The 27,081-nt window shown below is 41.0% G+C and overlaps 1 protein-coding gene across 5 annotated transcripts in view; it reads left to right on the plus strand.

The window, feature by feature from the left end:
• LOC115036112 (AT-rich interactive domain-containing protein 1B-like) overlaps nt 1-27,081 on the plus strand; it is a 158,207-nt gene that overhangs the window by 26,439 nt on the left and 104,687 nt on the right. For 4 of the 5 annotated variants that reach the window (XM_029494239.1, XM_029494240.1, XM_029494242.1 and 1 more), the window contains exon 3: nt 14,497-14,673. In XM_029494239.1, coding sequence (XP_029350099.1) covers nt 14,497-14,673 — 177 coding nt within the window. The remainder of the gene's footprint in view (nt 1-14,496; nt 14,674-27,081) is intronic. The other variant, XM_029494241.1, reaches the window with a different exon arrangement.

Consider the following 27,081-nt stretch of genomic DNA (forward strand, 5'->3'; position numbering starts at 1 on the left):
ATTACCCAAGTTGCAGGTCTAAATCTCCTCTGACGCATTTTGATGATGTTGAACCCTTGAAAATAAGGATTATTGAGCCTTTTCAGGGGTTTTGCAGTATGAAATATACACAATTGGGAGGGAGTGGGGTTGTACACGTGAAAACATGCTGTGCACAGAGAGTCATGCTAATATATGATGACATACAGTCCGTCACATGCACCAAAATATATTCCTGGTTGTGTTTTGTGATGAAATCCTTGGGCGTATTACATAGGGGAGACTGAGCGTTGGCGTAGCAGTCACAGCGTAGCGCTATGGAACGTAATTAGTTCAAATAGAATTAGTTGTTCACTCTGGCTATAGCCATGGGAGCTGCGCTTCTAAAGTTTCTAATTATCTGGCTCTGGCTTTAAAAGCAGCACCACCGCATTGCCTATCTGCAACCGGTGAAATCTAGCTCACAGTAATGAGTTTGGAGGAAGAGGTTTAATTCCACACTCTCAGATGAGCATAATGAGCCTCACCTACAGAAAAGTGGTCAGGGGTCTGATCAGGCAGCAGTAGGGAGGCCTAAAAAAAAAAAGCAAGCTCCAGATGTGTATGCAAAATATACTGTATATCAGATCATGTCTATGTTAGGGACATTATTTCATCTGTTTTTGGAGGAGGAGAAAAAAGCTACCAAACTCGGATCAGCAGCTGTCCCGGATCAGCAGCAAAGAACATTCTCACCAGCTTGACTGTAGCTGCATCAGCAAGAGGGATTGTGGGTGAAGTTAAGATGTGGCACGTATTATCCCCCATGATGCATCGCGTTTCAGGGCTGAGACCTCAGCTTGTCACAGCCAAGCATGCTGGGATGTTGCCAGGCAACGTGACGTCAACAAAGATATGTGTGTATGTCTATATCTGAGATTTCCCCAGGACTGAACAACTCTGTGTGTGTGTGTGTGTGTCTGCCTGCATGTAGGGGGTTTTAGCAGAGAAACAAAAGGTCTTCTTTGACTGCCTTTCATTATTATGATGAAATCCTGCTAAAATTAAGCCCCACTCATATTAAATAAGGACTCTACATACATTAATGTAGTAGAAACAATGAATATGTGCAGCAGCTCACAGTTGTTCTTTATATCAGACTCAATTAAGAATACACACCACAAAACTCATCAATGAAACAGCTTTGAAACATGTTGTGAATGCTGATAAAGCCATTATAATTACACCTGATTAGAGCTGCACTCCAGTTATTACAACACCATAACCACTTTTAGCACTTTCACTTTTAAAGTAAAATCATTTTTTGTCATTTGTCCTGCACCAAAGCTGCCCATCTTATAGTTTCAGTTGTACCAAAAAAATAAAATAAAGAAATACCCCTTTTTTATTTCAAAAGCAACATGTAAGACTTGAGGCAACACCACTCATGGAAATCCCCAACTTTTAAACAGTTTTTATGAGGGAACTACTTTCTACTGTAGGAAATATTCAGTAAAATTCTTTTGACAGTAAAGTTTTTGGAGTATCCTGAAGCTGTAGCATTCACTTTCTGTGGCACGTTTATGACCACAGATCATCAGCGCAGCTAATTAATAGTTTTTTCTAGATTCATCATTTCCTCCAATTCCTGGGAGCACTTCGACTGAACTCTGCCCTCTTGAGTGCAGGGTGAATCATCATTCCTGTGGAGGTGTGTTTGCCTGTTGTGGATCTCAAATTTCATGTGGGAAGCTCTTGTTCCCTTCTATGCATGCACAATGACAGTACAGATATTTTCCTAATTATATGATGATCTGATTTTACAGATTTTCCCAATCATGCTCTGACACATTTTTAACACAGCAGTTCAATTTAGATTTCCACTCATGGCCCTTCTTGTCTTAATCCAGTCATAGGAGGCACCAATGTTGAAGTCACAGAGAGAAATAAAAACTTCTCTCATTAGCCTCCAGCAAATAAGCCAAGAATTTGCATTTGGTGTAGTTCCTATCAGACAAAGTCTAAATGCATGTGTGTGAGAAACACATTAGAGTTTCAGAAATGGTGAGAGTGTGTGCATTTAAAAGGGTGTAAGCAACTGTATGTGTATGTGTGGAGTGATGGGAACCAGAACAAACATATCAGCAGAAGAAAAATGAGGAAGAGGAGGAAGTAGAAGGAGGAGGCGGGTGTCTTGGGGATGACAGGCCACATGAGAGAAGCGTCACTGTTTGGGAAGTGGAATGAAGTTGAAAGCAAAAAAGAGAGAGAGAAAAAACAGCACCACCAATTCTGAGCGTAATTTCCTGTGATGTCAAAGTTGGCAGACGGAGAGGAAAAGGAATTTGAAGGAAACATTAGTGTTTGATGTGAAAAGAGGGGAGGGGTGGGGGAGCAGAAGAAAAAAAAAAGATATCCTGGGAAATGAAAGAGAGAGAGAACAGAAAAAGAAGTGTGTATGTTTGTGGGGTTGAATGTGTCAACGAGTCAGGCAGAAACCATTACCAGTGTTGGCTGTTTGTACCTTACACACTGGGCCAACTTAATAGAAGCCAAGCATTTAAAGTCAAGTGGAAATGTGGCTGACCTGCCTACTCAGTCTATACAAACCACAACACTCACAAGCTCTCTGTCCTTCGTTGCTTTGTATACTTCTACCTAGTATGACTCTCTTTTAAAAACGATTTCTCAGGCATTATCTGAATTCACAAGTTGACATTTGGCAAAGAAAAAGGACAGAAAAAAACTGTACATCTGTGTTCTTTAAAAAATGCGTCTGCTTCGTTTAAACCAGGAAACATCTGTGTGCAGTTGTAAGTAATTTCTGTATTCCAAGATTCTCCTTTGTTTTTACTCACTTCGCCTTGTCTTACATTTATGCAGCACACCAACATGTTTATAGTGGTTTTCTGAACAGCTGTAACCACTAAAATAGAATTAGTGTGATGTAGTTCTCAACAAAGAAATTTATTTCAGTTTGAAAATAGTTGTAGACACTCAATACAGATATTGTGGTTAAGTAGTTATTTTCATAATGATATACATGTATTAGTCAAATTAGCACATATGAAAGTAAAATAATATAATTATTCCTTAAGATCTCTGTTGACAGTGTGTATTTTATTTTTACACGAACAAAGAAAAATGTGATAGCGCCAGAATAAAAAAAAGCTTGGAAAAGGTAGTGAAGATAGAGCTTGAAGGGATCTAGCCATCTTCTAACGCTTTTCTGTTTCCGGGTCACTGAGGTCCGGGTGCTGGAGCCTATCCCAGCCAACATTTCAGGTGAGGGGCGGGGTACATCCTGGACATGTTGCCAGTCCATCACAGGGCCAACACACAAAGAACAAAGACAAACAACCACTCACGTACGCATGTCTTTGGACGGTGGGAGGAAACCCAGCAGACGCAACCTTCTTATTGTGGGGTGACAGCGCTAACCACTATGCCACCATGCTGCCCACTTGCTTCCTTTCAGTAAATTATATAAAACCTTTACTCTCTGCTCTCCACTAAACTTTTCCCTCCTAGTCATAAAAGAAGAAACCCTACTTTTGATAAAAAGCTGCTGTTGTTGATCCAAATACAAAACTGTCACTCTCAAATAGGCCTCTCCCATAGTAGACATAGTAGCCTTAGTTGTAAAGGCAGAGATGTTGTGAACAGCATCAATGGATTTGTTTTGTTTAAGTGTTCTTGTAAGCCGTGATAGTCTGACACTGACTATGCCAACACGAATAATAGCAGGACCCTGAAACTGAAGCACTTAAATGGAAATGAGTTATCATTCATTTTGTTGTATGTTTTTTCAGGTCTGTAATATCAGGTAGTTAGAAGTCTGGTGTTTGCCAACAGATGAAAAAGTTTAGGTAGCATGTATAAACATATCCATGTTTGTGATCGCTCCGTAAAATTGTGTGAGGGACAAATACGCAAATACAGAGAGTACTGATTATACTAAGTACTCTAAGTACTATATATTATACTAATATATTAAGTTTCCATTAAAACCAAAAGCTGTAAAAATTCCTGTTTGTCCAAACATCATCTTGTGGGATATCGACTTCAGGGAGTTAGATGGGTAATTTATGACATCGATTGAGCTTGGCAGGGGGGGTTCCTCACCAATGGGGAGAGTGAGGGCCACTTGGAAGCACTTAGGGGCCCCGAGTGCTGGGGTCGTCTGTGGGGTTAATGCAGCCAGCGCTGCTGCCTCTGACGGATGGCTGGGAAGCCCCAATAAATCAGCCCCTCTGCCAGGAAGGATGGAGGGAGAGGAGGGGTGGGGGTACAGAGGGGACCACTCCAGCTTCATCACACCCTCCCTTTTTGAAAGGATCTTGAAACCTTGGAGGCCTGCTCCTCAAAGTACACATCTCAACCATGCAGATACACACCCACACTTTCATTCCTCTCTACTCCACAACTGCAGACCGGCACTCCGTGCCATCCCATGGAACTCTGGGCACCTCGCAATTAAAGAAGACATTAGGAGAGAGAGGCAGCAAAGAAGGAAAAGATGGGGGGCTTAAAAGAGGACTGCGAAAAGGATTGAAAAAAAGGAGGACAACAATATGGAACGCCTGATTAATTAAGGCTACAGAATAGATGAAGTTTCAGGATCAATTAATTAGCAAGCTAGCCTACGCACATCAATGGCTCTAATAGCTGCTCTCATTTGTAACTTTTATTACCTCCCTGCTATAGAGTGGCTCTCAGCCAATCAGGTGCCACATGAAAATGATGCTACGTGGCCATTAACTGAAAGACAGACAAAACTGATGCTATCAATTATATCAATGTAAGGTGTGTACACACTAGAGTGAACATAAAAGAAGATAGCAACACAGAGCATCTATTAGTATATGTGCATCCTCTCAAGAGAAACATGGCATACACATTATGAATGTCTAAGTTGTGATAAATAAGATATGACTCACTGGGATATACTTCTTCATGTGAGCCTTGCATACCTAACTGCTGCATTAGTTGTATGAGGTGCAAACTTTTATTCTTGCTCAAGTGAAGTGAATTTAATGTAATTTGGTGGTGAATGCAGGTGAGCAGTGTAAAACACCACAGTTGGTGTGTTTTTGAAAGTTCCAGGCTCGCCGCACTGTGTCTGCAGCGCTCTATATGTGTCTATTGATAAGATAAAAGAGCAGAGAGATGAAAGTGGAGCGGAACGGAGGGAGCGAGGAAGATAGAGCAAAGAAAGGGATGCTTTACGTCTCTGCCGAGTTACAAGGGGATTAGTGGCTGCTCTAATTGGCTCGCCAAGAATTCATCTCAGTTTTCTTCCAGATTAGAGATAGATTTTTACACAGGTCAAGTCTGCTCCAGCATCTCGGTTTCTGGGCTTCATTTGTGGAACAGAGAGATCTGAGAGGGCATAGATTGGCATGATCAAGGTATTACCTAAATTCCTGCCTCTGTGTATTGGTGTATGAATGGGAGAAGAGTAGATGAAGATAAGAGCCTAGTTATATAGACCATATAGTCCAACTTTAAAGTAGTTCCAAGGTATTTTATTGACTCCACCATAATTCAATTTGAAATTTTAGATGACTCCCATTTTTCAGAAACACCTATTTTTCAGGATAGGAGTAAAGAATAGTCTCTTAATAAAATTTTGTTATTTAAAGAGAACAATGTAAGTGTAATAAACTATCCATGAAATGTTTAAAATGCCATCAAAAATGTTCTCTCCGGAGAATAATCCCCATAATTCTTGGAAGCACCTGATAGAGCTGCACTCGGGTGCCTGCTGTTTTTCCTAAAAAGAAACAGACAAGGAGAAAGCAGAATGGGAGAGAACACGTTCACTGAGTGAGTGTAAAACACTATCTTATATTCATGAAGGTCAATAGATGTTTTGAGTCACTGCGGCAAGTTGGTGGTGTGTGTTTCTTTTTTGTTGAAATTTCAAGATTGAATAGTGATATATGCTCTCGCCGAGTTTTGTCTTATTTAAGAGAAACTATTCCATTTTGATCAAGATGGTCGACATGGCGATATAATAATTAATAGGCAATTGTAAATACTTAATTTGATGAGGAACAAACTAAATTATGTTTAATGTAATTTTCAGTTGTTCAGCTGTTGTCAGGAATTTCTGCTATACATTAATTTTTATCTTGTCAACAGGGTCAAACGTCACAATCAACTGGAAGGTTTACACAGTGTTGGCTCAGGGAACGCACAGTACACAAATGTGTCAGAGTCTAAAATTGTCTTGGATGACACATGCCTACCTTCCTGTAATGCTTTTACTCTGTCACCCTGACATTGCCAATGCCTGATTAATCTGTAACACACCGTACAGTATCTGCTCTGACCTGAGTGAACTCCACAGTCCATCGTGTCACTGTCATTTACCATGGTGGCGTCTCAGAACGTCAGCATCCCAGAAAGAAAGCCTCGTAGCAGGGGTTGTAAAGTACAAGAATAATCTTCCTGTGCTGATGTCAACTGTTAATGGTAAAAAGCTTGTTTCAACTAGAAGTCCCCACCCTCCCCTCCCTGCTCCCTCCCTGCTCCCGCCCTGCTCCCTGTTCAAATGTAATTGACATGACTCCTACACAAGTTTGAGCCTGTCATCACAGCGAGCGTTGAAAAATGAGCCGAGCCACTGTGTGCTGAAATGATTGATCTTTTGGGCTATTTTGTGCTGAATTGTGATGTTTACATGTGTCACAAACCATCTCTTGAGTCTTTCACCGCTTTGCAGTTTAATGATAATCATATTCTGTCTTTTAAAACGGAATCTAGTTTGACTCAGATTTTTGGACTCCTGGTTTTGTTACCCATTGCTGTAAACATTCATAACTTCTGTGTCAAGAAACATTTCGAGTGATCAATGATGTATTTAACAATCTCTCTTTCGTGCTCTCCTTCAGTATCAGTCTCATTCAGATTAGCTTTTTTCTCTCTCCCTTTTCTCCTTTTCCCCCTCTCTCTTCTGTCTTTCTTGGCCCCAGATTGGGGTCAGGAGTTTAGTAGGGGAAAAACATTTGGAGCTGGTGGCACAAGGCCCAGAGCCTCTTGTGGAAAAAAATAAATAACTAAAATAAAATGCTGTTCACACACACATTACAGAGAGCATTAACCTGCCCTGCCTCTCCAAATGTCTCCATTACGGCTCTGCTTGGAACAACACAGCCACTGCTAGTCGCAGTCAGCCGGCAATAAAATGCCTGCTACGAGCAGCCGCTGTTTTTGTTTTTTTGTTTTTTTTTTCTCTTCAACAATAGATGTGAACAGAAATTGAGAATTAGAGAGAGAGAGAGGGGAAAAATAAAGAAAGACAGACAGGGGCAGAGAGTAATGTTTGGCAGTCTTCAGAAAGGGATCCAAGATGAAAATATAGGGGGGGCGGGGAGAAACAAAACACGTCTGTGTCTATCAGTTGATGGCTCCAATATCTGTTTGCTTTCACTCGCCGTCAGTGTGATGTTGATGTTATCATCAGGTCGATAAGTCACAATCTTTGAATAGACTTGCTTGTGTTTTCATGTGAGAAGAAAAACCTGCTGTATATGAAGTGCACCATGCTTAATAAAAAAAACAAAAAACAAACAAACAAAACAGCAAATCATCCATAGCCTTGTTGCTTGAATGTGACTGAATGTTGCTTCATTTTTATATTTTGGCTCGATGTGTAGTATCTGGGTTCAGGCTACGGGGATGTTACGATTAAGTCCTGTATGCTACTCCTGCCCCTCAGTCTCTCTCTCACTCCTCCAAGGGCAGCTCATTCTTGAGGTGTCAAGGGCCTCACGATGTCTGAGGAGGGGGAGGAGTGAGAGAAAGAGATATCAAAGACAGGCATTGCACGACGACGGAGAGCACTGTCACCTTGGGTGTCGAGATACGAGGAAGATGACGAGTATGGTGACGCATCCCCTCTTCTTTCCCTTATGTTTAATCATGCGACTGTTGAGGCTGATCTTTCTCTCTGATGCCTCGCATTTCGTTAAGGGTCTCACCTTCGCTTGCAATTTACCACATTGGTGTTCACATCTCGTTGCAGTTGATCTTATCACCACGCCAGGCAGAAGCAGGTTGATTTGTTTTGGTCCTGTGTGTGATGATAACCTCTTGTCAGCTCAGCATGGATGAGAAAGAACTACTGTTTCTTTAGATGTCAGCTTCACATGTTGCACAAATGGTTAGAGGTCATGTTCACATTACAGTGAGACAGAGAAACGGTACATGCAACCAGACAAACATGGGCATTCTTGTCAGAAATATACTTGCATGCATGGATGCTTCATGATTATTTCGTCTTTAATCTACTAGCACAATACAAAAGTGGTGTTAGAGATACACCTTTTTGATTTGTGTAGTAAAATATAGATGTTGTCAGAATTACATTGACAGAAATTATTGTTAAACGCACTCCAAAAATTAACAGGACACAAAAGCCATATAATTCAGATGGAAAATGGAAAAACACCAGGAGAAAAAAATTTATCAAAAAAATTTACAAAATGAATTTTATCTTGACAGTATTGAATTTTCAGCAGGAAACATTTCATATCATTCATACACAAAGTTAATTAACTCTAAAAAGTCAATTTGAAATGCTAAGTTGCTGTTGAGTGAATATTTTTGCCTGTTTTTGTGATCATCCTACATCACTGAGTTAATCTAGTTAGTTTGTAAGGGATGCAGGAATTTATCTTTTGTTGATACGATCTTTCAAGACAACGTGAAGAACTTTTCTTTCTGATGAAGGTCAACTAAAAAATGTCTCCTGAATAATTTTATGTGTTTCAGGTACTTAGGCGAATAAGATTTACAGAAAATTTCTGACTGCCACAGTTATTTTGATACTGGTGTACTGATTGATAGATCTCTCAACACTGCCATTTCTCCCGTACTGTTTCCCTGCTGTGCTTGCTTACTGAAACTTCTTTTGATTATCTGCCTTTAAGTTTGCTTTTAGATTTTCTAACCGAGCCTGGATTGAAGTGTTTCTCTGTTTTATATTGCAAGCTGTTTACAAATAAAATTAGTTTAATGCTGCCGGCTTTTGCATATTCACATCCATTCTTCCAGTGATGCTACAGTACATATAAACCCATGTAACAGTAAGCTTTCCTTTTCTTTTTCTCTTTCAAAGAACTGTTCCTGTTACGCAGTATACAGTGAATGGATGGTTGCTGACCTATTGGACTCTTGGTGCCGCAAGAACATCTTACATAAGTAATATGAGATTAGTTTCAGAAGGCTGTTAAAGGAAACTGCTTTGCCCTAAAAAACATTGAGACACAAAAATGACTGCCATTGACAGGAACGCACATTGCAACAACAAGCTCTTGATCAATACCTGTCCTTGTGCGATTAGTCAAATTAATGAAATACCAGTACCAAGTTACTTTATGAAACCTGGGCAGGACCGTATATAGAAAAGTCCGTTGGCAAGAGTGACATTGGTCTTTTAGGCAAGGCAAGACAAATTTATTTGTTGTTGTCTTAACACAATTCATACACCAGGCAATCCAAAGTGCTTTACAGAAGCATAAGGTTACATTAAAATTAGAAATAGAAAATACATTTCAAAGAAAAAGAAAAGAATTACAATAAAATATACTGTAATGTTTGCTAATGTCAACGGATATATTACAACACCTATCAGTAGCCTCACATCATTTATTTTCATCAGTGTGCCATACAGTCATTGTAGGGATTCTTAATAGTTATTATAATTAACTAAATGTTTTGTTCTTTAGATCAGGAGAGACGGTGCACCCGCACCCCGAGTTCAGCCATCTGCCTTATGTATTTTATTATTTTGTGTATTAACTGGCAAATTACAGTGAAGTTTGAAATAAGATAATTGAAGGATTTTTAATATGGTACATGCTGTACAAAATAATATATTGTCAGTTTTGAGTCTCCGTTCAGGTTTGTGACATGCCAGTCACTAATCGCAGCAAATTATTTGAGCTCAAACTACTGCTGCTGTTCTCTCCCTGCACATTAATTGTAATGAATGAATTAATTACTGCTACATGGTGATCATGATGCCAGTCTGAACTGTGGGGTCAGCATTATCTACCTGTCTGTCTGCCTGCCTGCTTGTCTCTCTCATGTTCCTCAAACTGTGAGTGGAATATAACTTTTTAATCAGTTGAAACTTCTTAGTGATGAAGACGACTGGAGGGAGAAATAAAACACAGTTTCACTCTACCCCTATTCCTCCTCCTAGGCTCTCCTTCTTTCCTCTGCTTCTCCTTCACACTTGTCTCTGTCACCCTCTCTCTCCACATATCTCTCTGTCTGAATCACCATCTTTATCTGTCTCTCTCTGTCTTTATCAAGTGAAACATCGCTTTATCCATCTCCTTTAAGTATTTCTGGCTGTAACACCTCTCTTCTATCTCCCTCCTGCCTATCTCTCCATATCTGCCTCTCTAAACATCTTTCTTTGCCACTGTCTCTGTATCTCTTTTCGTCTGTATCATGCTTTGCTTTTTTTTATGTTGTTTCCCTTCCGTTTCTCTCTTTGCCAGCGGATCAGATAATGTTTTTTTTTTCCAATTTAAATCTTTTTCTCTGTGTATTTTTAATTTCATGTTGGCTCCTCTGTGGTGTGTGGTTATAATTGTGATGCTGTGCGTGTGTGCAGAATCTGTGCGTGTTTAGGGGTCGGGATGGCCACTCCGCTTAGTGCTCTGGTTGGCTGAGCCCATCTGTCACTCAAAAAGGGCCGACCTGTGGTCCCCGTCGCCAGCCAGCCGTATCGCCACCTCGACAGAATTATGAAAATTCCTGTCTATTGCTCATTGGCCCAATTGAATTACAAGCAGTCCCTTGTTCCGTGCAAGGTTTTTAAACGGCTGATTTAAGGTGCACACACGTGCTCGTACACACACAGGACTGCCTTGGATGAGGGTTAGGATGGCTATTTATTCCCTCCATTTGTAGAGCAGGGAGATATTGTCTGTCTTTTCATACAACTCTTGTTTTGATAGATTTTTGATTGAGTTCTTCTCAGTGTTTGTGTGCGTGTTTGTGTCTTTGTATCTTAATATGCTGCCAAGGCTTTTGTTTTCATCACACTGTTTCTGCAGTTTATGGTGAATTATTTGCTTCACAGGATGTCTATTCTGTGTCATTTCTCCCTACAGCACTTCACATCTGTTGTCATTTCATTACAGACATTTATTTGACACTGTGTGCCTGCCAAGGCACTCTGGATAAATCACACTGTTATTTTGTCTGCTTCCACATACCTGAGTGGAAGGAAAAGGCAGAAAATGGTCTTATTTTCTACTTCCAGCAGTTATTTTTATTGGTATACGCAACAGCACAGCAAGTCTGTTTATTACTAAGCATATTCTCAGTCAAAGAGAATCAGGTTTCAGCGAACTGCTGTGTACTCAGTAGGTACAGTACATTCATACATTCAGCCTCAGCGATCAAACAGAAGCAGCATTTGAATGACTCTTTTTTCCCTCCCAAAGCCAGTGTGACAGGTTGCTACTTGCTAGACCTCCAGTTTTCTGCTGTCTCCAAGCTTATTTGACTGACTGGCTGGCAGAATTTCTTGTTCTTTCTTCATTTGTCTCTGTGTCTGTCATTCGGCCTGCTTACCTGATTGCCTGTCTACATGCTTGCAGATCTGTCTCTCTACTTGAACACCCTGAAAACTGAATTTTTCTAAAGAAAGTAGTTTTAGACACCTTCCCATTTGACCATGAACCTAACTACATCTTATAGTTGAACTGTATGTTTCTGGTGTAGTAGCGGACTTAGAAACAGAATTGTCCAGTTTATGCATTTATTCATTCATCACCATTCTATCATAGGGCCAACAGACAGAGACCAACAACCACTCACACTCAGACCTACGGGCAATTTAGAGTCACCAGTTAACCCAAACATGATGTCTTTGGACGGTGAGAGGAAACCCACGCAGGCACGCGGAGAATATGCAAACTCCACACAGAAAGGGCCCAGGCCTTCTTATTGTGGGGCTAACCACTATGCTGTTGTGCTGCCCACAGTTTATGCAGCGACAGTTGTATTGCTTGTATTGCACAACAAAATGGTATGGAGCCATTTGACACCTGTCACACTGGGCCTCAGTGGCTCCAAATTGCAAGAGGTTGCAAGGAAGAAGGAATCATACTTGATGCTCATTTTTACCCATCAAGTCAGTCACTTCAATCATGATAGACAGCAAAGAGACACGTAACATAGGTCCATTTAGGCCTTGTCACACCTGCCTGATTCCTGTCATTTTGCCAGTGTAAAATTTCCACAACCTAAATGGACAATTTAAAAGATAATAGAAGCTATATATATAAACACACACATTAGCTTTTCTCCCTTTTCAGGATTATTGAAATTGAAATGATTTAGGGGGGAATAAACCCAAAGAGTGTCCTCCTCCTGTCTGTCTGTCACCGTCTCCCCTTATCCGTCTTTCCGCCCGTCATTGTGTTCGTCCAAGAAAAGAACCCACCCACGGTTGTCTGGTCTTGATCTCCATGGCGACCCAATCTTTACCAATCCCAGAACAGTGATGTTCCAGTTAAGACCCAGCCCAGTGTGTTACACCAACCTGTCATCACTGATCACTGGATAGAGTTGCTTATATTTTATCAGAGTGGCTTTGATCCACATCTAATGACGTGTCTGTGTTGGTGTGTGTGTGTGTGTGTGTGTGTGTGTGTGTGTGTGTGTGTGTGTGTGTGTGAGAGAGAGAGAATGAATGAGAAGCGTTTGTTTGTCTGGTTTACTCAACAAACAAATCCCCATGCACAAACAACTTGAATTCATGTGCATTCATTTGCGTATGCCGGTAAGTGAGTACTGTCTCTAAGTGTATGTGTTAGAGTGTGTGTGTGTGTGTGTGTGTGTTGCCCTGGCTGGCAGTAATGAATCCAGTGGTGCTGTTGGCATGAGCAAGGCCATGCTATTAACCTCTCTGCCAGCTAGACTGATCTCACCCTGTCTCCCTGTCTGTCTGTCTCATCAGCCTAATGGCACGCTCTCTCTCGCTGTCTCTCTCTCTTTCACACTCAGACACACACACACATGCCGCACACATAGACCTGTCCTTTCTAATCAAATTTCCACTGAAGTGAGACGTATTCTACATTGTCCAATCATCTCTATTGAGAGTCAAAAAGCTTCTTCCATTTTAGAAAGATTTCTTTTTTTACCACCCACTTAAAAGAAGTTACACTTCAGAACTATTTCTAATGTATTAATCTCCACTGGGCCTCTGCAGCCAGATCAGATTTCACTGTATTTTAAACCAGCCAACAGATTCAACAAGGCTTTTATGACTGGGTTTTCTCACTCTTAACAGTCATAGTAAAGCTACAACTCTGGATATGTGCTCTTTGCTTTTGATCTGACAAGGCTGTAGTGTAGTAGTTACGTCACATCGGATTCCCCTGTAACACCATCATTGGAGGTATAAATCACTCTTTGGTTTTGGGAGACTTTTACTTTGGCAAGTCTGCCAAGGAAGATTTAAAGGGGCCATTTCAGCATTTAGAGCTTGTGGCAAGAGCTGGAGGTGGACTGGGAGGTTTGCGCGAGCCCCAAATTACAGCATGTGTGCACGTTTAATGAGTTTGTGGCAGGGCTGTTGGTTGTCACTGAATAAAAAAGTGGTGTGACATGATGGGCAAAAAATATTACAAGAACAGTGCTGTCATATTGCTTCAACAGCGGTCATAAATGTTGTTTAATAGTCTGTACTTGGCTTGTGTGTGTGTGTGTGTGTGTGTGTGTGTGCGAATGAATGAGAAAACCCCAGCCTCAACAGGAAATCCTTAGAGGAGTGAGGAGCACCTGGCGCTGTCTGTAGTCATAACAAATGACAAGGAGGGATTAAGACTACATTTGTATTGGTGCCAGCTTGTTACACGCACTCCCTGTTACGTTCTCTCTCACAACCACTGTATAATGCAGCACTGGCGCTTGGCTTGGCTTTGCCCTCGCAAGTTAGTTTTTGAAATGCACTGCTCTGGAATGCCCCAGCTCACCCGTGTGTCCCTCATTAAGGTTACGGCCTGGGACTGGCCTGCAGTATTAGCCAACACACCTCACCCCATCTGTGGGCTGACCAACATTGTGATAATGTAGAGGAGGATGCATTTGGCAAGCCAGAGGATATAAACTTAGAGGTTTCTGCAGTGTGAGTTCATTAGACAGAGGACTGCTGGGAGACCAGTGTCAGCCTGGTCTGAGCTAAATTAAGAGCTTTTTAGCTGTGGGACAAACAGATGATTTGGAAAATGAATAGAGACCAGCTTGTGTGCGCTCATATGGGATGATGTTTTTTGTTTTTATTTTGCAATCATTCCAAGAGGATTTCAGGTCTAAAGAGTCTCTAGGTTTTTCTTCGAATGGCTACTCCAGTATGTCACCTGGCACCAGCTGTGGCCATCTACTAATTGTACCTAACAGCCTCTCTCCAGTGCCTTTCATTTAAACTAAAAGTTTTCTGTTGCCTCAGCCCTGACCTTAATGTGTCCCCTCTAACCAATGTGTGATTGGTTGTTTCAGCAGGTGGCGCCGTATGGCCAGCAGGGGATGGGGGGTTACAGCCAGCAACAGCAGCAGCAGCAGCAGCAGACGGAGCAGCAGGGAACCCCTCCATACTTCAGCCCCCCTCAGCAGACCCCTATAGGTCCAAACCAGAGCGCCTACCTACAGCCTCGACCACCACCACCATCACAACAGGTACAAACACGTATGCTCGAACTATTGTACAAGCTGTTGCATTTCCTGAGAAGGAAAAATGTTGCAAGGTGGAACTGAGCTGAAAGACATATTTGCGTGCTGTGAGTGAAAATGGAAGTGATTAACATTCATTTCATAAATACATATGAATAAATATATCACATAGATACACAGGTCTCATATGTCCCGTGTAACATTAGGGATAAGATGCGACATATCAGCAGGAAAATGATTTGAGCCAAATCTTCTTCCATTTGTTGTGTTTTAATATTTTTGTAGTGCAATGACTAGAGAGAGAGAGAGAGAGAGAGAGATAGAAATAGAGAGGGATAAACGGTGAGTGTGTTTGTTTGCATCTAAATGACAGTGTGGTAGGGTGGTGGTCTGACACATTTGGTCTATAGAGCATTTTATTCCTTCACATCATTCATGAGAGGTATTTTAGATAAATCTCACTCTCTTTATTACTTCTATTTTCAGATTCTCTCCCTCTCCCTCGCTCTCTTACTCGCTCTCTCACACACAAGCCAAAGGACAACACAACAGAGGACAATTTTTGCATATAAACACATATTGTGCATTTGTAAAGGCATACGAACCCACCAGTGCAAAGGCAATTCTCAGTCCAACGAAGGGGCTGCTCTGCAGATATGGATCGAGACTTGTCTTGCCAAGTTCCAGCATGATGATCTGTAGAGGTTTCCCAACGGGAAACTGTGTTCAAGGAGTTTTTTGAGTTTTAAGTGAAGGCTGCCCATGTGGTTCCCATCCACTCTGCAGCCAGAGGGATCTATCAGCCTGCTTGGAGTGACTCTGGCTAAGAGCCCTGGACCAGAGCAGAACAGAACAAAACAGAGCCGACAAAAGACCAGGACAAGACAGGAGAGATTACAACAGAACTGGACAGGAAAAACATCAGATAAAGGGAGGGAAAGAAGAGGGCAGGATGAAGCAGATGAGTGAAGTAGGGGTGCCCCGAGCCATTCTGCTAGATCTGTATCAGCTATATTTCAGGTCATCAATATTTGTCATACACATCCAATTCAAATTCACAGAATTAAAACAAAAGAAGGACAGTATGAAGCAGATGGATACTTACAGTATTTGACATTTTTGGCCAACTTTGTGAATTAAGGTTCTGATTTAAAGCATTGGTAGGAGTAATACCTAGATTAGGTCCAGCATTTACCTAAACATCGCTAATGTTAGTCGACTTTACAACAACAAAGCAAAGCAGTTGAAAGCTACTGGATTTAGATTTGTCGAAAAAGATGTTTCGCCTCTAATCCAAGGGACTTCATCAGTTCTCAAGGCATCTAGTGTTGCAAGTCTAGTGTTTTCCGCATTGTACACATTTTGTGTTAGTAACAGTGAAACCACAGAGCAGCCAGTATCCACATTGTCATCTGATACACAAAGGGAAGAACACAACATGACTGTACAAAGCACAAATTACAATATATAAAGAAAAGCTATTTGCAGCATTTATAAAAAAGCACAACACCAGTAGCGTACAATATTTTATTTATTTATATATTTTAGTGCTGACACTGATTTGGCCATTAGTGGTTCACAAATATGAATAGACTTATTTAGCTTTTATACAAGTTGATGCCATTTGGTAGTGGTGTGGTTTTGTGTGTGGGGGCAGTTATACTATGATTTACAGAGATATACTTAAACCTTCCTTTAGACAGCCTTGAATATTGAGCACACTGAGATAAATAGGTGAGGAAAAAGCCACTGTGAACACAAAAGCAGGTTGTCAAAAAAAAAAAAAAAAGAAATCGTTAGTCTTAACAGTAATTTTCATACTAAACGAAAATTTCAGCCAGCATGCCTTTTGTCTCACACTGAAAAAAAGCACTTACCCTTGTTTCCTCACTTAATGTGCTCACACACAGACTGTGCGATGTACTGAACAAACACTATTCCCTCTAACTGGGAATGGCTAAGATCCATTGCCATGTTGACATTTTGTGACAGTAATGGTGTGTTTTCATCAACGCTGATGATGTGGCACCAATTGACCCTCGCTGACATTTATACACCAGGTAGGTCAGTCCAAGTAGTCTGATTGGCGAGAACGCTATTCCACCTGTGCTGATAGGTTGCTTATTGGTTGCCATGCCAACTACTGTGGTGACCGGAGGGATGGTTTCCTTCTGTTTGTCAGTGTTATGTTATGCATGCATGCTCTTTTAAGGGAAAACGGTTCAATCAGCACACATGCTTGTTAACGCTGCATAAAAGCCACAAGACCTTTGGCAGCCACTGCATCAACGGTGCATCCCGCTGGCTTTACCTATAATCAAGAAATCTTTCCTATGTGTTCGAGTAGTATAGCGTTTCATGTCCTGGGAGCACAGCAGGCAATATACCCACACCTCCTGGTTCTGTCTGATCGCCATCACAATAGGCCCAACCAAATCTGCTCTTTTCCATCTGCTAATAAGCCACCAGCTCCCATACTTTTACATTTATATTACATTCATACATTCAGTGTTGAGCTTTAACAGGAAGCCCAGCTTTTAATGAACAAGTACAGGTAGAAAGGACCGGCTGTCCAACCAATTCATCTGAAACTGAACAGGCTTGTTAAGATTCACTATGTCCAAATGGAAATGTATTGCTGGTAATGACTTGTTGTCTTGAGACAAAGGAGAGATTTGTGAAAAATGTTAGTGTACTTTGCTCTCAGCGGCACTATTTCCATCTTGAGTAACAATTGAAAAACACAGGTTCAAGCACTCACTTGATTTCAGCAGTTTTGGTTCAAGTAATTACTCAAACTATACAAAACATTGATTGTTCAAAAAAACATGACATTTTACACATAAGAGCTGGCCTGTGCAATGGCATTAAGACAAAGTAAATTGTCCATTGATTGAGTGAGAGAGCAATTTAGAAAGTGAAAGACTATCAGAAAATACCAGAATAAATTTAAATAACAAAGAAACTCGGTCTCTGTCTTTGATTTTGGATCCAAGAGTAAACATGTTTGGAAATTGTACTTACACAGTGCAGTTGGCCAAGATTACAAATAGAAGATTTGGTGTGCTTTCAGCTCGGGGCTGTATTGCTTTCATTTTTTTGTTCTGAGTGAGTGTGCGTCTTTCTATCAGTTTTTATAAGTGTGTGTCTGTGTGTACACTAATCAGTCGAGTGTGCTGCCGCAATTCTGAGCTGTGAAAAGGTCAAACGGTAACCTTTCTCTGTGATTCTGGGCTGAAATGAGACATGATGTGAGCCGCACAGAACGGATTACATGCACACACGCACACAATTGCAAGTGCACGCCAGATTAGGATGTCATTGTGATTTTGACCCCTGTTTTTTGACCCCGCATTACTCTGAGAAATCCAAGCTGAAAAGTTCTTTATTTTGTTCTTCCGGCACTCTCCGTAGTTCCTTTCCCCCCACTCCACTCCCATTAACCCTAGCTAGAGGACATCCTCCAGCTGATGGAACCATTCCAGCTGCCTTTGACACAGAATTTACTCTGCAACAGACCGCTATTAGTTGGTTTTGTGTCAAATCGAAGTGAAAATGCTGTCTTTCTTTGAGTCTATTGCACTGCTTTGACCTCATCTGATTGCGAAGAGCAGAGCAGGCTAAAAAGACATTTCCAAGACATCAAGGCTGATGCGATGAAAAGGCTGATGATATAAAAAAAAATAAATAAATAAAAATATATATAATATCACATCAGGGAAGAAGTAGGTTTGAAAAAAAAAAATAAATGTGGGTGGTTTGCTGGTGTATTTGAGTGCTGTGGGTGTTCGAGAACACCAGATATTTATAAATTGATGAGTTGTAGCTCTCAGAAACACTGTGGCATATACTTTAACTTAATTGATTGAGATGGCTTTTTGGCCTCACACACTACTTGTATTATTATTTTTCAGTGAATATGTCACTTTCCACTTTTTTGCTGTTAGAATAAGACTCAGTGCTGTTAAAAGTGTAAAATATATATTTATTTCTGGGATGCTGGAGAAAAAATTGTGATTATATCTGGAAGTAAATTCTGAACAGACCCTATAAATATAAGAACATTAATGTTTTTTGGTCTGATTGTTGGCTTCAATCACAGCATGAGACAAATCGCTTAAAAGGAGAAAATAAGTGCCCTTTCTCTCTCTTTTAGGCCATATTACACTTGACACACAACAGATGAAGTGTGTGATATTTTGTTACTGTCTAATACTTTCTACCTCATAAAAACGGAAATGAGAGAGCAGTAATTTGAAGAATTTGGAGATAATTTTTTATGGCATGTTTGCTTTATTGGGTAGTATACACTGGAGTGTGACAGGATAGACCGAGGGAGGGAGGAGAGAGAGAGAAGAGGTGAAATGCAAGATTGGCCAGCTGCCAAAGTTAAACTCATAATGTTGTGAGAACATGGTGCTGGCTTTGATTGACTGTTTCATGAATCGCCCTCTTTTTCATTTTGGTATAAAATTTGTGGTTAGAGAGAGCTGACATGTAACAGAATTTTATTTATTTTTTAGTACATTTAGTATAATATAAAGGGTATGGTGAATATGACAGTGGGTGGTATTTGGGTGAGCAGTGGACTTGGATTTGACTACCAAAGAAAGAAGCTGTGACATTTACTCCCCATAGTAAAAAAAAAAAAAAAAAAAAAAAAAAAAAACCCATGTATCCACTCTCTCTGTGAAACCGATACCACTGGTTGTTTCCTCGATTGGCCTTAACTATTTCCTCTTCCTGTCTGAGAGTAGGCTCTGGGGAGCAGTGCTGGGGCTTAGAGGAGAGCAAAGCTGATTGGAGGAGACAAGCTCTTTTTACAAGGGCCTGATTGGAAGGAAGGTGATTCATGGGTTCAGATGCAGCGTAGTGATGCTCATGAACACATCACTCGTCCAGCATGTGGTCTAAACTGAGAAAAGATAGGTGGATAGGGTGGACAAAAGGTGGCAAGGGTGGCAAATACTTTCATACAATTTAATGTTTTATTCTATTATGAGAGGAAAATCTATTACAATAAAATAATCAGACAGGAATGTTTTGCTGATTGTTTACTCCCTCAGATGAGATAAGAAGTTGAAAAAACAGATTTTTTCCAGATTATGATGATTTACAAACTTTACACAGATATTTGCAAATATCATGTTATTACTATGCAACACACAAAAGTATGTCTGTTCAATAAGTTAAATATTTTTCACAATGGAAATGTATATTTTGACACACCAGTCTCACTCCATTTTGTGGATGTACTGGGGTTTGACACTCAGTCGTTCTCAGCTGAAGGAGTTTGCCTCTACTCGACTTGTCAATGTTGACATAAAACATGGGACTGAAACCTCATTCTTGATATGTAATGATGGGAAGCTTTCTCTAAACCTCTCTAAATTCCTTGCTGAAAAGAAATGATCTTTATTTTCTATATGTTCTAACTGTTTTCAGTGTGAAGTTTTGTGGCCACTGATGAAAGCTCTTTGTATAGCTATAGTGTGCTCACATACGTCCCCTGGGTCGTTTATCCTTCACTTCTTCCACTGTCATTTCCTGCTTCCTGTCCGTCACCCCTCCATGTCTGACCGGCTGCAGCAGCAGGCCCTTACCCCCGCCCTGCAACACCCCTACTTTTAATCATACCAGGTTAATTAAAAGGCCGTGGAGCCTTTCTGCTGCCTGCCCCCTGGCTTTATTACCCCCTCGCTGTAAACTTGCTCTGCTGCCTCAATCACTGTGCTTGCCCCCATGCGCGCACACACGCACACACACTTGCGCTCGGAAATGGGAACTCACCTTGGCAATAGTGGGGAGGTTGAGGGGACGAGACAGAGGAAATGAGAACCAGAAAGGAGGATGAGTGAAGGGAGAGAATGAATCGGATGTGGTGAGAGCAGAGGGGAAGGTGGGTGGGTGGGGCGCCCAAAGTTCAATGTCATTAATTGGTCAGCATTTGAATATTAAGTGAAGAACTCTGTTAATTAACAGGATAATAAAAGTGCTGCTGGCTGGAAGGGGCAGGACAGAAAGAAAGAGGGAACGAGGAATAGAAGTAGACAGGCTGAGGAAATGCAGGGCATATGGTGAGAGAGGGAGAGGAGGAGGCAGGAGAGAGAGAGAGGGAGGCTGGGTGCGAGGTGATAAGAGGGAGAGAGAGACGTCCGTGGGTAAAGGTCTGGCTGTGGTAATTTGCAGAGAGCCGCGTTAATTGTCATAACCTTTTAAATGGCAGAGTTTATCGGAGTCCTCTAAATGTCCCTGCGTATCGCCACGGCAACCCTAGGCCTGGCGCACGCCGATTGGCCGCTGCTGACGAGCACTTAAGCTTGATGAGTTTTCAAGCAAAAATTAAATGATAAAACTAAAAAAAAAAAAAGAAAAAGTATGTATATATATATATATATATATACTGTATAAGTCAGTAAGGATTTGTGTGTATCATTGTGTGTCTGCATGTGTTTGCGACAATGTTTTTAATTTAGTGTTTTTACCTCCACTGACTGACATTTGCTAATTGCACGACCAGAATCCACCATTGTTTTTTTTTTTTCTTCTTATTCTTCTTCGTCTTTTTTCCCCCCTTTTTTGATTTATGTTTGTTTTTGTACAGGCAAGCTGCAATTCAAATGCAAATGAACGAGAACAGGAGAGGTGTTTTTGGAACGGTTAGGACAATCATAATGGCTCAGAAAAAAAGGGGCCGGTAGTTAGCGGCACAGCACCCTAGGGGCCTCATTTAGCTGCCATTTGTTAGGAAATGCCGCTACATTTGTTCCTGGATACAGACTTCACAGACAGAGAGAGAAAGAGAAAACACCAAAAAAAAAATGTCACAGTCAAAGTCAAGTTCGCCAACACACCACTATTGTTCCTCCATGCTTTAGCAAAAGTCATGTGGGTGTACACCAGTTTGGGTGGATGTCCTCGTAAATGTGAGCCAAAAGAATTTGAGTGAATGGGCGGATGGGGGAGATGGTGATGGGGACTTACAAAGAATATGTACAAAGACGGGCTCTTATTTGATTAGCCTGTGTAGAAGAAAGAGAATGAAAGCCTTGGCAACAGGATCTGCAGCTTACACCGTTAGCTACATCTGACATCATCCCTGAGGGATGGCCTGCACACAAACTGTTGTGGGTGTGCATGTGTATTTCTTCCCATCTCTGTTTATATGGGCAAGAGTGAGCGCTTGCTTGTGGCTGTGTGTGTGTAGAAGCTCCGTGTGACTGTGTTTGGGTATGTGTCCTTTGTCAGAGCTCTGGTCCTCTCTTGTAGTCTCTTTGTGCTAAAGGTCAGGGGGATTGCTGAGATAGAATCCAATCTGAAGGACACAGCACTAGAACAGGCCTTGCTACAAATGGACCTATTAAGATAGGCACGCACACACACACACACACACACAGCTGAGCAATATGTAGGGATGCACACACCGGCATCTTCACATACACATCTTTCCACACCACTATTACCATTCTAATGGTCACCTTTGCCATGATGATAATAGTAGGCTGTGTCCTGGAATAAATGTCCGTGATTTACATGTATTCTAACTAACACGGCTTGGAAAGGCCATTGTAGGAAACAAACGTAGGTCTGCTTCATAATACATTTACAGCACGTCAGAAGTAATCAGAATGTATCTGCAGTGTTTTCCAAATATGCAGCAGTGAATCAAAAGATGTAAGTGTCAAGAAAACATGGAAGACAAGCATATCATAACCAAATGTTGATTTGTCACATTTTTCAGAACAGGGTGTAGCTCACGCTCGCTGCTGATTGCTGCCTCAATTACGGTTCAGTCAGTCTGATTGGTGTGAGCATGTGTGCATATCTGCAAGTCTGAACCAGTGCATGTGTGAATGTGGGGTGTTGAATATGGATGTCCTGCCTCCCCTCACTCTTTACCACCACCATCAACACTGCCTCTCCCTAATGTGTGGATGCTTTTTGATCATGTCTGTTGTGTTGTTTTTTGGTCTTGTTTTGTGTTTTTTAAGACCAGCCATTCTTTAGCGGCCCTGCCAAATGAAAGTTAAAAATAATGCCTTCAACGGTAATTACTGGCAGAGATATGGTGCACACATACACACATAAATAAAAAATGCAGTCTGGGCACCCAGTCTCACTTTATACTGGCCTGGCCGTTCCTTCACCATGTTTTCCCCAGTGACTGACCCAGTGTATCTGGGTCCATGTGTGTGTGTAGGAAACATTGTGTTTGTGCTCAATTGACATTAGAAGCTGTCTGTCTTTGAGGTGAGATGGCAAGAGGTGGTGGCTAAATGTACTGATGTTGATGGTGTGTGAGTGTGCATATATGTGTGACTAAGATGTGTGTGTGTGTGTGTGTGTGTGTGTGTGTGTGTGTGTGTGTATGGGGGCTCTCTTCTAAAGACGTGCAATTAAGCTTAATTTTTAATGAATATTAATGGCATTAGCGCCAGATTTTGAGGAGATGTGCATCTGCCAAGGTGCATGGTAAAAGGGGTGGGGGGTGACTAATTCATTTGGTAGTCATGAGCAGAGTGGCTGTATATGGGGAGGGACTGGGGGGGAAAAGGGGTGGATGTGGTATTGATGAAAAGTAGCAGGATGGAGAAAGGGAGGTGGGATGTAGTAGGATGAATGCCAGAGGTGTGAGGAAAGACAGATTAATGGGGACAGAGAGGAAGAAAATGAGAGTGAGGAAGGTGCAATGATGGAGGCCCAGGGAGCAGTTAAGACTTAGGAGAGTAAGTGAGGGATGGGGTGCAGAAAAAATGAAAACAAATACATTTATATACTCAAAGCAAAAGTGAGGAAAGGCACATAGAAAAGAACCAACAGTACGCCAAGAGATTGGTTCATTTGACTTCATGAATTGAGAGCCAATCAGATTCAAGCGGGTCACCTACTGTTTTGTGGATGTGTGAGGAAAAAAACTGACATCTGCATATAGATTTTATAAAAGAAAAATAGCCCAGAGCAAGCAATAGCAGTGGAAAACAGGATTTTGAAGCAAGCATGTTAAAATTGAAATAAATATTGCTGAAGTACAGTTCTAGGTAATCCACGTCTTTTCTTCACTGTTTAAAAAAAAAAAGAGAGAGATTGAGACAGATGTCAGCCAGAACCAGCTTAGCGTAATGGCTGTGAATTTTGCTTTGGCTGCTTTGTGTTGTGTCAAGCGGTGGCATCGAATGTGCTTTCTTTCTGTCATACCAGTTTCATTGCTTTTTCAAGACAGGCAATAAAACTTATACAAGCAAAGCATGGCAGTATTTCACCACGGCCCCTGTTTGAATATAGGGTTAGAACGCGTGGAGTGTATTAGACCAAAAAGTGAGAGTGAGGCAAAAAATAATAATAAATAAAAGAACGAATGAATCACATTTCCTCTGCGTGGGAAGGCTGGATTTTTTAGATTATTTAAGGTTGCACTGAGGCCAAGAACCCCATAACCTGCAGCACTGAAATTCCAGCCGACTGTTGGAGGTGCTGCTCTACAGCACAGTTTAACCATTGACCTCGTCTTTGAGTGAGAGAAAATGGAAGTCTTAACTTTGTGCCAACAAAATACAGAAGATTTGATTTTAATTAAGTATACGGGACTTGGTCTTACCTGTAAATCTCATATTCCACGCAGTCATCAGCGTGCAGCATCCACATGTCCCTGTTTCTACAGCATTTCACACTTCCTGACTGACTTCTGTTCCAGAGTGGTTGGGATTAACATGGTGCTACAATATTGATTTACGTCTGCATAAAACCTCTCCAGCTCTATATATTACACCACATTCAGCAGTCATCTATTCAATCAAATCTAATATTACACTGCCTCTCCACACAGCTGTCTAATAGCATTTAACTCACAGTTTGATTCCTGCATTCCCTGATGTACTTCAAACACTTGCCTTCAATATCCTTCATTCGTTTCTACTATGCCAAGATGAAGTCTTTTGAAAAGCATGGATGATGAATGAGCATGTCTCTGTGTGTGTGTATGGGAGTGTGTGTGTGTGAAGACAGGATTAGCTCTGGCCTAAGGCTTAAGGTATGGAGTGGAGTGTATTTTAGAAGCTTCTAAATTAGCTGGGAAATGGGATTTTGAGACAATGGACTGGAAAAAACTCAAATGAAAGGATGCACTCACAGCACTCATTCATTTGACTCTGATGTTCGCTTTTCTAGTCTTTTTTCACCGTTGCCCCCCCCACACCCCCTTTTTTTCCCTCTTCCTCAACTCTTCTTCTTCTATCTCTTTTGTGTGTTCGCTTGTGTGTTTCCCTCCTGGTCATAGTGTCTTTCTGCCCTCCCTCCTGCCAGCCTCTCTTTCACTCTCTCACCTTCCCTGTCCATATTACAGTTGACAGTGATGATGTAAGAACGTGAGTGTAAACAGTAGTATGAGGCTAACCTCACTTTGACCTACTTAAAATGGAAATCCCCTCCAGTACACACACACACATACTACAGACTCATATGCCTGATTAAATATTGGACTTGGGTCAGCAGCTTCTCTTCTGTTCTCAATTCATTGTGCGAGCAACTGTCTGTCCATGTCTGCTGTCTGTGAACTGAACTGTCGCATGAGTGAGTGTGTGTGTGTGTGAGAGAGAAAACACACAACACGTACAGTATCTTCTGTTTTACATTTTCTCTCCTCCTCCCTCCTTCCCCAGGCCTTTATTTACCTGTGGAGGTGTGTTTGTGTCAAAGTCGAGTTTCTGTTTCAAATGAAACACATCCGACCATGTAATAAAAGCCTGACATTTGGTGTGCATGCAGGCTCCCAATGATAAACATGGTGGTGGTGGTGGTTTGGGGGGGGTACACAGAAACACCGCTTGCCCCGGGCCCTGACGAGGAAACTAGCTTTGTTTTTATAAAAACAACTCTGTTCTTTGCTTCAATCCAGTTCTGTCTCTCTGCACCCACCCACCTACAGTACAGGGTGATGTCTGATCCAGTGATCGAACCACATGTGGGTAACGGGGCTTCCCTTCTGGCTTCAAAATGGGGTTTAAGAGATGATAAAGCTTTTTTGGTTAGGTCTCAATAACAGTTTCATCTATTAGCAAAAAAGTCTCTTACTTTTACAAGTTAAAAGCAGCAACAATGACAAAAAAAACAAACACAAAACATGCTAGCAGAAGGTCTAAGTGAGATCAAGAACCCTGCGTACACAACACCGTAGCAAGACTGCCGAACAAAGTAATCCTCACAAACAGACACACATTTAAAATAATCACAATAATTATTGAATATATCTTCAAGTCCTTCAAAGGAATTAGTGCTCTCTAACTTCTATCATGCACCTATTTAAAATAATTATCAGATACTCTGACTATGTTGTACGTGTACAATGTATCTCAACTTAACTGAAATTACATTCAGTGATTGAAAAATATGATAATTTTGATCTGCTTTATTTAATACATTCAAATTAAATCACTTCAACAAATGTAATAAAAGGTAGGGAATACATTTTATCTCTGAAAACTGAAAGCTGTGTGCATGTGTTTGTTACTCCATTGTGCCCCAGTATGTTTTTGACACATTGGTATCGTTTCTAACTTGTCATAGCTTTTTTTTCCCTCAAGAAATTGTGGACGCAAGATGCCAACTTATTTATTTATTTTTTTTAGGAAATTAAAATAGCTCCAAATTGTTATGCTAAATTAATGACTCGAACGATCGTTCTTGAAACATATGAAACCAATGGAACATGCTGAGGAGTATTACTTACACATAGCACTTTGCTTGACCAGAATTAGGAGTGATGCAGAAGGGAGACATGGCTGTACAGTGTATGGAGCATGAGTACACTTAATGCTAGAAACGCACTTTCACTAAGTGTCCACCTAATGCCTACGGAGAGTGTACACTGACATTTCAGGAAACATTAGGATTTATTTCAGAAATTTTTAAATTAGTGCTTCAGTGATTTAATTGGCTAATAATTGAAATGTGGATTTGAAGGGACTTCTCCAGGGCATTTAAGGTCATTACATTACATTTTCTTAATAATGGATGAATGAATACATTAACTTTTCATCTGTGTGCACAGCTTCTAAAACTGCATGCAAAGTGTGTAACTTTGCAGGTATTGTACATATGTACAGTATGTAAGAAATTAACTAGAGATTAGATTTCTTAGAGATTCTACAGATTCTGAATCTGTATCATTCAGCCTGGATGCACAAATTATGAACATTTAATGCTCTAATAATAGATCCATTTCACATCATACAGCTCTTGCTGAGAAGGATAATCTTCAGCTATAAAATTATATCACCTAGCTGACAGGAATATTGCTCACCTACCACAGTATAATCACACAACTGATAAGAAATCAAACTAACGGAGAAAAAACGATTTTGAAAGGAAAAACCTGAGGACACTGTATGTGTGTACATAACATTAATGTGTGGCTGTGTG

The sequence above is a fragment of the Echeneis naucrates genome, chromosome 22, assembly GCF_900963305.1.
Source record: "Echeneis naucrates chromosome 22, fEcheNa1.1, whole genome shotgun sequence".
NCBI classification, from domain to species: Eukaryota; Metazoa; Chordata; class Actinopteri; order Carangiformes; family Echeneidae; genus Echeneis; species Echeneis naucrates.